The 12509-nt window shown below is 37.1% G+C and overlaps 1 protein-coding gene across 10 annotated transcripts in view; it reads right to left on the reverse strand.

The window, feature by feature from the left end:
• MAP4 (microtubule associated protein 4) overlaps positions 1-12509 on the reverse strand; it is a 229887-nt gene that overhangs the window by 147652 nt on the left and 69726 nt on the right. For all 10 annotated transcript variants that reach the window (XM_069095953.1, XM_069095951.1, XM_069095958.1 and 7 more), the window contains one exon: positions 4397-4652. In XM_069095953.1, the coding sequence (XP_068952054.1) occupies positions 4397-4631 (235 nt within the window). In that variant the 5' untranslated portion in view covers positions 4632-4652. The remainder of the gene's footprint in view (positions 1-4396; positions 4653-12509) is intronic.

Genomic DNA, 12509 nt, shown 5'->3' on the forward strand with positions numbered 1-12509 from the left:
AAATCTTTCTGAGGCACATTGTCAGTCTACTGCTCAAGAAATCTTCAATGGCTCGCTAATGCCTCCAGAAAAAAAATACAAACTCCTTAACTTGTGACTTAAAGCCCTTCACAATCATGTTTAAACCTTTATTTCAGAACCTATTTCATTTATGTTCCAAATGTACTGGAATTTTCATGAAAAAAACGTCCTTTCATGTACTCTACGTTCCAGCTAAGGTGACCCATTTACCATTCAGAATAGATGACATTCTATCTGCTATACTAATACAAAGGTACAATGCCCATGCTTTGATGAACTATATTTTTTAATATTTTTTCCAAATTACATGTAGAGACAGTTTTTAGCATTTGTTTTTAATTTTTGAGTTCCAAATTTTCTCTCTCCCTCCCTCCCCTCCCACCTCCATAACAGAGTAAGCAATTTGATACAGGTTATATATATTGTTTCATTATTAATCATACTGTGAAAGCAGAAACAAACCAAAAGGGAAAAATATGAAAAAAAATATAGAAAGTGAAAAATAGATTGCTTCAATTTGCATTAAGACTCCATCAGTTCTTTCTCTAGAGGTGGACAGCAATTTTTATCACGAGTCCTTTGGATCTTTGTAAGCAGCTAAGTCATTCACAGCTGATCACTGCACAATATTCTCTTACTGTGAACAATGTTTTCCTGGTTCTGCTCATTTCATTTTGCATCAGTTTGTTGAAGTCTTTCCAGGTTTGATTTTTGGTTTGTTGTTTTTTTTTCCTGAAATCATTCTGCTAGCCATTTCCTTCTTTTTTTGTTGTTTTTTGGAGGAGGGAAGGGAGGGCAATTGGAGTTAAGTGACTTGCCCAAGGTGACATGGTTAAGTGTCTGAGGTTTTATTTGAAACCAGGTCCTCCTGACTCCAGGGCCCATGCTCTATTCACTGCTCCACCTAGCCTCCCCCTGCTTGTCAGTACTTACAGCACAATAATATTCCACTTTTCCACTGAGCCACCTAGCTGTTTTATCAGTTGAACTGATTAAATCCTAATAAAGGGTGGACATTAAGCAGGAAGTTCCAGCTCTAAAAGATATTCACAATCTTTCTAACTGAATGATTTTCCTGATCAATTCCCTTTTCATGAAAACAAAGCAGACTCAGATTAAAACACAGCCATAAGATTAAATCTGTGCTTTGAAAACAGAACTTATTCTTGGGAAGATGATATTTTGTTTAATAAACATCCAAAATACAATAAAATAAAAATCCAAAACTTAATTCTACCTGCCACATATATGACTCTGCATAAGCCATAATTTATTAAACAAATAATAATTAAACCTGTAATATATGCCTCACAGGTTGTAAAGCTCAAATGAAATAATATATATCAAACACTTTGGAAACGTTAAAGCATTACAGAAATACCTGTTATTATCATTCTCTGAGGTAGAAGGGGATTCAAATTTTGTTTTCACTGAAAACAAAGAAAAAGGCTTTCAGAAAGACTGTGAACCAAGGTGGCAGGTAGCTAACAAGAATTGTCTGTGTTGTGATCTCAGCTCTAAATCTGCCAAGGAGATAAAGGCAATGTCTTTGGCAATGTCTGGGAAAGGAAGTCACAGCATTACATCCATATTAGCTTGAGAACACCATTTTGAATTTGTTCAATCAGAGCAGAATCAACACTACCCTCTGGTGGACACTTTTGTTTTAATGACTCCTATTAGAAAGGTTAGCCCACTATAAACCAGAGAGAGGTGAGAAAAATGGGATTTTAGTAACTGTTAGGATTACTATTAATTTCCTGAAGTTGAGTTCCTTCTTCCTAATTAAAATGATTTATAGAAATTTTATCTTGAGGAGAAAAGAAAATATCCTCATGCCACACCCATTTTTTTAAATCTCAAAGCAAGAGGAAAGGTTTGGTGACCCTAACAAATATAGGAGATGGTTATTTACAAGCTTATTTATGCATATTCAAAGGAAGAATAATAGGTGTTCATTTCATCTTCCTACTCATTAATATTCAAGTTTTACAATTAAAACTAAAAATAAGATTTTAGTCCTAAGCTCCTTTGTATAAGCATCAAATATGGATGTGCTTAGGGATGGACTGCTGACACTTCAAAACTACTACCACTTTACCTACTCCAACTTCTCATTTTCAAAGAAGAATTGAGTTAAGAAAGGGACCAATAACTGCCATGGCTTGTCTAATCCCCAAATATATGAGATGGCCCAGGAAACACACTGGTTCACTCCTTGGACCTTTCAAGAAAGATTCCTTTGAGATCTAATAAGCAAAGAATTTGGGGAAGCTTATTAGGCTGAAATTGTAGACAAAGAGATATAGGACAAATTTTAGTTCAGGTCAATGGATATCTGAAAGTAGTTGAAAAATTATACCTAAAGAATTTTTATAAATGGTTCAGTGCCAATTTAAAAGCATCCTTTCTTATTCACACATTATAACTGAGGGAATCAGAAGAGACAGAAAATTCTAAGGGAAGCTTTGGGAAAAAAAAGTCCATGGACAAAAGTAGCTGGGTATAAATATAGTCAGTGCTGAAAGGACCTGCTTGAAAGAAAACAGCTCTCAGAGGAAAAATACTTACACAACGCAAAGAAAGTGTCTTGTTTCTCAGTAGATAATTTAAATAGGATTATTAAAAGAACTTAGAAGTGGATACCTGAAAAAACCTCGAGAACTAGCACTTTTTGTTTCTTATGAGGGACAGCTGTTTGTGTAGAGCTAACAGAAATATCACTTTTGGTTTCCGACCCAAAGACAGAGGTGAGTTAGTTCACATAAAGAAACCCTGCTTTGAAGTCAAATAGAAACCCTAGAAGCATACAGACTCAGATGAACTGGCAATTGAAGAAACAGGATAGTGACAGGCCCAGCAAAGTCTGAAGGAGCAGAGCAGGACCTAAGATAGCCTCCTCCTGCTTAAAAAGAACCCAGTCCAGTCTAGTCTTTTCATAGAAAAGCAGCGAAAGTGAGAACTGAGAGAAGAAAGCACTTAACACCTGTACTATTCCTCTCCCCTGGGAGGTGACTGGAGGAAGATAGGCTTTGCACTTCTGCTAGCTGCTGAGGGGAGGAAAAAGAATCCTCTGCGACTTCACTGAGCTGCTTGGGAGAAGGGAAGCTTGAGCCTGCCTTGTCCTTTACTGCCACCTAGGACTAGAGAGAGGGGAAACTCCTAAGAGATTTGTCTGCCTTGTGCTTAACAGACATTTACAGCTCCAGACGCGAAAACATCTTCTTGACTAAAGGGAAGTATAGGTCTTGGGGAACTGCTCTTCCTATAAGTCAACATAGCCTTAATGGACAACAGTCAGGTGAGAGGTAGCTCTGTCCATCAGGGGACTGTTCCCTGGAGAGATTAAGGATGTGGTGGCAAGTCAAGAATCCTGAGATGCCCTGATCACAGTTTTCCCTACTTGTGTACCTCCTTGCTAGATTTCCATAAAGTTGTGTCTTATTCCCCCCCCAGATACTATGGGCCTTGGTGAGACAGTGTGACCCCTGCAGAAGTGAAGAAATTGCTCTGTACTTTAGAAGGCCAAGGTAAATGTTGTAGTCTTAACAAATTGGCTAGGCTCTGCTCCTGCCAACTACAACTAAATGAAATGCAAGCTCCATTTCCTTTTCTTCCTACTTTGACAACAATAACAGTACAGACCAACTCCACACAAAACTCAGAAAGGCACTGCTCAGTATATTTCCTGCTGAAGAATCCACTTCTTTTCTTGAAGAAAATATTTACGTGGGCCTGGTTTCATTTTAAAGTTCCAAGCGTTTCTCCATTAAAGAGAGGAGATTTGCGATACAAAGAACAAAGATGCATATTTGAAGGCAAGAGACCTTTCCTAAAGGAAAGCTAATAATCCATTGTTTTAATCCTACTCGGAGACTCAAAGCAAACAACAAATGATGTCTGTATTCAAGAAAAAAATTAATCTCTCTGTAGGCATGGAATTTCAGGGCTCAAGTTTTACAATATGACTTGTGCTCCAAGAAAAAGGATGGGAGACATTTTTTTTAAGCTACATGTCTAAAACAATTATTTCAGCATTTCTCTGTTCCAGAAAAAATGTTTGATTTAAAGGTCCCTCCAAAAGTATATCTATTGGTACATAGTACAAATCACTACAGATAAGAAGTTCCTACTCTTCTACAGGATAAGTAGAGACATAAGAGCCCTTTATGTTAAAATGTTCTCACAAAAAGAAAGTACCTTTGGTCAATAAAGATAAGTCAACTTGGACACAGAAGAATAAAATTCCTTAACCAAACTTTAAGAAGTTCAATTTAATCCAGGCCTCCATAATTATAACCAAAAAACAATGTTTCATGAATATCACAACAGGCAAGAGGTGCACAAAGTGACTGCATGCCTTAAAAAAACTTACATTCAACCTGACCACCATCCAAATGAGGTTTGCTCTTTGACTCTGGGTTCCCAGTTTTCCCATCATCATCCAGGAGGGGAATGTAATCTGTTTTGCTCACGGTTTCTCCCACCACATCATCAAATGCTTCTGCTTCTAGTGTGTTCATGAAGTCCCGTTTTATCTCTTCCTCAATTTCTGGTGGTGTTTCAGTTAAAGCATCTTCCAGGCTGAGGCTATTGTCAAAATGAGCCATTCTTCAACACTGAATCTGCCTCTATGAGAATAAACAAAAGGAAGAAGGTGCATTAGTGGCCATCAAAAAACACACCTTAGAACCAAAGAATTCTATAATCAGGAAGGACTTTAGATACCATGTAATCTTAAATGTCTCATTTTGTAGATAATCTCACTAAAGAGATTCATTAGTTTATATGGTAAAACAACAACAGCATTCACATATCACTAAGTTTCGAGAGAACTTTACATGTCATTCATTTACTCTTCACAACCACCCTTAGATGTAATAGACATAATGACTAGACTATATATTTACAAAAAGACTGTATGTTTATATTAATGTGGATATATAATCATGGTGGTCTAAAATAGAGGTGTCAAACCCAGCCTCCCACAAAACTCTGTAGTACAGACGGAAGCAAATTAAAATATAATTAGGAAATATTTAACAAAAAAAATTAAAATAAAATGAAACATAAGTAATGTTAACTTGGTTTTCTAAGTCATTATACAAGCTCCAGGGATCTGCTTTTATTTGAATGTGACACCACTGGTCTAAAGTGTTAGAATGAGTTATCAATTGAGGGAATCAGTGATTTGCAGTAGAAAGAGCATTGAACCTGGAAATCATACCACCTGAGTCCAAATCCCAACTCTGCTACTTACTATCTGCATAACTGTGGGCAAGGCACTTAACCTCTCTGTACCTCAGTTTCCTCAACTATAAAAGAAAGGACTAGGGCAAGTCACTTAACCCCCATTGCCCTCCAAAAGGAAAAAAAAAAAAGGACTGGACTATATCGCCTACCTACAGGTGGATCGCTTTGTCCTCAGCCCTTTCCTATTTTCTCTCTACATTTTCTCTCTCAGTGACTTCACATGGGTTCAATGTCACTTCTCTGAAGAAAATTCAAATGCAGACCTAGGTTCCTTCCTGAAATTTAGTCCCACATCACTATGTATATTTCAAATGAGATGATCCATAGGCATCTCAAAGTCAACATGTCCAATACATAACCCAATTATTTTTCCCTAAAGGTATCCCTTTAGCTATAAAGATGAGCATACCCTTAGACCCATCAACACCACTTCTAGGGCTGTATCCCAAAGAGATCATAAAAATGGGAAAAGGACCCTCATGTACAAAAATATTTACAGCAGCTCTTTCTGAGGTGGCCAAGAACTGGAAATTGTGGGGATGTCCATCGACTGAAGAATGGCTAAACAAGTTGTGGTATATGAATGTAATGGAATACTGTTGTGCTATAAGAAATGATGAAATGGCAGACTTCAGAGAAATCTGGAAAGACTTACATGAACTGATACTGAGTGAGTGGAGCAGAACCAGGAGAACACTGTATACAGTAAGCCACAGTGTGCAAGTTCTGATTTTGATACACTTAGCCCTTCTCAGCAATACAAGGACCGAAAACAATTCCAAAGGACACACAATGAAAAATGCCAGCCACATTCAGAGAAAGAACTATGAAGCTGGAATGCAGAACACGAAGCAGACTATTTCCTTTTTTGTTTTGTTTTATTGGGTTTTCTTCTTTCTCATGGTTTTTCCCATTCATTATATTTCTCTTACTGAGTGAAAATGTGTTTAATAGAAATGTATGTGTAAAGCCCATATCAGATGGCAAGTCATCTTGGGAAGGTGGGGAGGGGAAAGAGGGAGAGAAAATTTAAAACTTATGGAAGTGAATGTTTGTAAACTATACTTTCAGTTACCCAGGTTTGCAAACTTAATAGTCGTTCTAGAGTCATAGCATTTATCCCTCTCCACACATAACTGATTAGCTGATAAATCTTGCCAATTCTACCTCCACAATATTTCTGTCTTGTGTTCACTTCTTCAGTCACATGGTCACCACCCTGGATTAGATCCTCATTTCACCAACCTACCTCAAATTGTGTCCTCTCTCCAATTCATCAAAACAATATTGTTTTGAAATCAAGACTTCAAAAAAAATTTGAGAAATCAAAACAGCAATCAAAATGTTATTGCTAAAGAGTCAGGCCACCCCCCTGTTCAATACTCACACAGTTCTCTATCACCTGTAAGATCAAGAATCAAATACAAGTTCATTTGTTTGGCATTAGCCACAACCTTTCCAGGCTTATTATTACCCCCTTTAAGAACTCTTTGAGATTCAGACAAACTGAACACCTGCTGTTCCTCAAACACAACACTTCACCTCCCATCTCTATACTTTTTGCAAGGCTGTCCCCCATGCTGGGAAGGCGCTCCCTTCTTGCCTGTTTCTTAGAAATCACAGCTTCCTTGAACAATATTATGTTAAATGATTAAATGATGCCTTTCCTGACCTCTCTCCATTACTGTTGTTTAATTAATGTTAACTAAATTATGCCTTTCCTGACCTCTCTCAATTACTGTTGTATACGTATTATGTATATACTTATATAAATGTACATATAAAGAGATTAGACTGTAAGGTCCTACAAAGCAGAGACCATTCATTTTCATCTCTGTTCTCAGAGTTTATTACAGTAGGCACATACAAAGGGTGGTATATAGGAGACCCTGAGTAGGTGTTTATTGATTGATTTATCAGAAATTGTTACATGCATATTTATTTCATGGTTTAATAATTTAAAGTTGAACAGTAATTAGGCTTTTTCTCATGAAGTTAATTGACTTTATCATTTTAAAGATAATTTAGTATCTATTATGGTAGTACTGTGGAGAAAAGAGTATTAAAATGACCTCAAAGAGTTTATAAAGTCTGTCAGGGGAAATACTAAAAGATCTCTTTGGATACTTGGATGGAAACCTGAAATTCTTGCCTATGCCTACACAGTTCAAAATTAGATAATCTTAGATTGCATAGTCTTTCCCTTTTGTATACCATACCTCTCCCTACTACTTCCCCCACCCACCACCACATGAACACAGAGCATGATGGATAGATATTCTCATAAGCACTAACATGGCATGATGGATAGAAAGAACACTGTCCCCAAAGCCAATGAAACCTGAGTTCAAGTTCTGTTTCTGACATTTAATTCACACAATTTCTTAGCCCCACACAACTCCCTAAAACAGTAAATTACAAATCAATTGCCTATCTGCATCAGCACAGGGAGTTTCAACAGAAGGAGCTCCCCTACACCACTGAAATCACAAGTTTGGACCAAAAATGAACAAACAAATCAGAAAAATGCTACCGTTTTCTGAAATTATTTAGCTGCTCTTCTACATTATTCCCAATTAGCTTATATTTTATCAAGCACGCTCTAACTGCTATTTCTTAGAAAGTTTAAGAAAAAAAACATATGGTTTGAAAAATGAGCCAAGTTGGAGCAGCAGTAATCCCCATCTCCTTGATCCCTTCCCTTCAACAATGTACAAATAGCTGACTTACTGTGCTACAGCAAACCATAGGCCCTTTTTATTTCTTGTTTGTTTTTACCTAGGTCGGAAGGATAAGGTTACCACAAACATAAAGCAAAGAAATATTTTTCCTCAGGTTCTCGGATGACCAGAAATACCATCCAAGGCTTTTCCTATATAATGTTCACTGCAGTGGGTACAATAAAACACTCACAGGCTTAGGATTCTGAAAGACAACAAAACACAACAGAGCCAGACAACAAAACATAATCTGTAAGCTCAGCAGACACTAAAACTTTGTTTTGTTCTGGCTGCCTAGGCAAAGCATTATGCAGAGGAGTTGACTTCATGCCCATGGTAGGAGAAAAATCAACTGATGGACTAAGTTTTTAGTTTTGGGATGGTTTCCCATGGCAATCTCATGGACTTTCTTCTCCCATGGACTCATATTGGGCAACTGAACCTACTCCAATAGGTTGAAATATCATTTCTAGGCAGATGACCCAAATCTATATATCCAGGCCTAAACTCCCTTCTGAACACCAATTATGAGCCAACACCCTGCTAGGTACCTATTAGTATCCCATTAAAAAAAAAAAAAAAAGGGCTCATTATCTTCTCTCCAAGCTTTCTTCTTCATCCAATTTTGAAACCTCAGAGTCATCCTTGACCTTTCCCTCTCTCATCCTCCATATCCAATCATAGCTACCAAGTCTTCTCTACCTCCCACACTTAAAAAATATAACAGAAGGCATTTACTAAAAGTTCTTCTATTTGTAAATTCCTCCTCTAATCAACTCTCAAGCTGACATGCAATGAAAAAATATAAATAGGAATTTGAAGTCACAATTAAAAATATAATGCAGAAACATATGCCTTATAGAATAAATTATTTTGTAATTATATGCTGTTTAATTATCCAAGTCACTACCCTTTTCTTAGTTAAGATAAATCAAGAGTTGAAAATGGATATATATGTCACTAGCTAGGAAAAGGCCCAGCCCAGACAGTATTACCTTACATTTTTTTTAATCTGCCCTTATATTGAAACAAAATTTTTCCTCCCACTTCCCTCTGCCTCCTTTGAACAACAACAAAAAAGCACATACCTTGAAAACTAAAAATAAATAAATTAAATTAAAAAAAAAAACCACATTCCTCATCCTCTACCTTGAGTCATCCACTAATTCTTTGTAGATGCTATTTCCTACTCTATTCTACCACTGAAAGTTAGGTCAATCTCTGTGCCTTAGATTCTCCATCTAAAATCAGCAAAAATAACAAAAATGAACGGTTCACAAAGACCTTAAATATATAACCATGTAATTTAATACAAAGTATTTTGTATTCCACCCCAAATACCAGGTTACACAAGAATGCCCAACACAACAAAGCCCTCTGACAAGAGGAAAACCATGCCAGTACACAATGCTTTTTTTTAGGTTCTACTTCAATAGTGGCTCAAGAATCACCCCCTTCACACGTTTATGCATGAATCTGAGAGTCTACCAGAAATCAAATCCACTATCATCCAGTGAGGAGCAAAAAGGTCAAATATTTTCAAATATAGTACTTTAAGTGAGCATTCTTATGTACTGGGTAGTGGAATCATCTGACAGTATTGGCAGCTCCTACTGGGAAAGCAGTTAAATTATGCACAGGGAAACTACTAACACTACATTGATGAAGCAAGAAACAGAATCTAATGTAGGTTCCCATCACCTCTTACCTGCTTATACTTCCTTTGTGGGTATTTTATGGTACTGACATACAAGACACCACAGCTCAGCACTAGGGATACAGAAAAAAATAAAAAATTCCTTGCCACCAAAGAGTTTGCATTCTGTCAGGGAAATAATATTCTGTAAATGTAAATAAGCATATACAAGACATCACAAGGAGACACAAAATAATTCTGGAAGGGAAAGAACTAGTACGTGAGTTAAAAAGGAAAGACCTGCAGGTAATGGCTCCTGGGTTGTGTTTTGAAAGACGCTAAGGACTCCTACAGGTAGAAGTGATTAACCAGGAAGGGAGAAGGGGAGGGGGGGGGAAGAGAGGGGGAATGGGTCCTGCATGGAGATGAGAAGAAACAGCAAGTGGGCCATTATGACTGGACAGTAGAGTGGATGATTTTTTATTTTTTAAAGAAATCGGGGTTAAGTAATTTGCTCAAGGTTACACGGCCAGTTATTGTGTGGGTACCGACTATCTGAGGCCGGAACCGATCCCAGGTCTCCGGACACTGGCGCTGGCATTCTTACTCACTGCACCACCTGGCCACGCCTAAGCAATTGGGGTTAAGTAACTTGCTCAAGGTTACATGGCTAATTATTTTGTGTGGGTGTAGAGTGAATGTTTTGAGAATAATGTGTAAGGAGTTCATAGAGGCAGAAAGGTTCAAGGTTGTCAAAGGCTTTAAACAACAAAAAGAGTTTATATTTGGCCCCAGAGGTAACAGGAAACTAGAATATGTTTCAGTAAGTTTCAGTAAGGAACTGAATTGAAGGAAATCAGAACTGAACTGAAGGAAAACTTGAAATACATAGACCAAAGTGAAGGCAAGAGGACCTGAACAAGGTTAGTGGCTGTGTGATTTAGGAGAATAAGATGGATGCAGAATTGTCAAGCTCTGGTAACTGATTAGATATGTGGAGTGAGGGATAATGAAGAGTCTAAAATGACTCTCAGGATGCAAATTTGAGTGTCTGGAAGGATGGTGGTAGCTCAAAAGAAATGGGGGAAATTCACAAGAATGATGCCATTGGGAAAATATTGATTCCATTTGAGGTATGTTAAGTTTAGAAGCCTATAAGAGGAAATTCAGATTAAAGATGAGGTGGACCTAGAGAGTGGCAACAGTAGAGAGTTAGAGACTAAATATATACCTCTGAGAGTAATTTTCACAGAGATGACAATGAGAGTCATAAACTCTGATGAGTCCAACATGTGAAAAAACATGAAGAAAAAAAGAGAGTCTAGGACAGAACCTTGGGACATAACCCTGGGTTAATGCACATGACAAAGGAGACTGATAAAGGAAGGACATGTAGGAAGAGAAAAGAAAATCTTATGACCAAAAACTCAAGGAAAGAGCAAGGATTCTTAATCATCTTTGTATGTCATGGACCCCTTTTTAGAACATTTTTAAACACAGAAAATGAAATACTACAAAGTAAACCAATTATATTAAAATACAGTAAGCAAAGCATTAGAGAAAAATTCAAAGACAACAGGTTGAGCACTGTTATATTTATAGATAAAATGCATGTACATATTTCATAGACTGATTTAATCTGTAGCTCTATAGAACCCATCATAGTGTCTTGCCAACATTAAATACCCAATAAATGTGTTAAATGAATCTTTGAAAGAAACTTAGCATTTAAGCAAAATAAAATAATCAAGTTAATATTCTTGGTCCTAGAGGGGGGTAAAAAAAGAGGAAGAAGTATACTTCTCTCTTCTTCGGAGAAGAGTGATAAAGTGTGGATGCAAAAAGGTGCAGGGCCTTTCATACTAGGTCACTTTGCTAGAGAGATTTTGCTCAAATTCCTCTATTACAAAATAAAATTCAATGAGGGAGGTATTGGGAAAGGATTCTAAATTGTTTTTTAAGCATACCTAATTAGAAAAAGTAAAAAAGAAATTTTTTTTAAAAAAATTTTGGGGGGCTTTTTGGACAGCAGTTGGGGTTAAGTGACTTGCCCAAGGTCACACAGCTAGTTTTTGTGTTTAGTGTCTGAGGCAGGATTTCATCAACTCTGGTCCTCTTGACTGCAGGGCTGGTGCTCTATTCACTACACCACCTAGCTACCCCAGAAATTAAAATTTTAAGAAAATCTTTTAACCATTTGTGTAGTGTGCTAATTTGTGCAAGGGGAACAGGAAATACAAGCAAATACTGAACTTGAAAATGACTCAAATTCCAAATCCAACATTGCCACCCCCCACTCTCCCAATATACATTCTCCTACACACAAGTTCCATCACTAGGAGTGCCAGTTAGAACACAGAATTCATTCTGAAAAAAATCTGTTATTTTCTTTTAGGTTCAATAATAAGAAAAAAGAATAAGCTGTCAAAAGGTGGAATAGCTTAAAGAAACCAGGAAGGAAGGGCATGGTAAGGCAAAAGAATCATATCTGCTACTTTAGGGTAGTCTGTAAAACTTGAAGGGCTTTCCCTACAGAGCTATGAACCATGATTTTTCTGTTGAAATTATGGGATTTGACACTAGAAAAGCCCTTAAGGATTATCCAGTCTAGCACCCTAATTTTACAGATTAGGAATGAGAGGTCCAGAGAAATTAACAGATTTACGCAAGATGTAATAGTAACACAGGTGGGAGAGGTTCTAACACAAATAGGAAGTGAGGTTGTTTAAAAAAAAAACCTTACAAGCCAAACAAAGGCCTTTATAAAACAGATCCTAGACATTATGAATAGAAAGAGTATCATGGTGAGACCTGCATTTAACAAAGACCACTGAATGAAAGATGAACTTGGAGAAACTTGAGGCAGGGATTTCAACCAG

This window comes from Petaurus breviceps, unplaced genomic scaffold (assembly GCF_028583685.1).
Source record: "Petaurus breviceps papuanus isolate PSGF00001 unplaced genomic scaffold, PetGlider_PUasm1.0 227, whole genome shotgun sequence".
Lineage (NCBI taxonomy): Eukaryota > Metazoa > Chordata > Mammalia > Diprotodontia > Petauridae > Petaurus > Petaurus breviceps.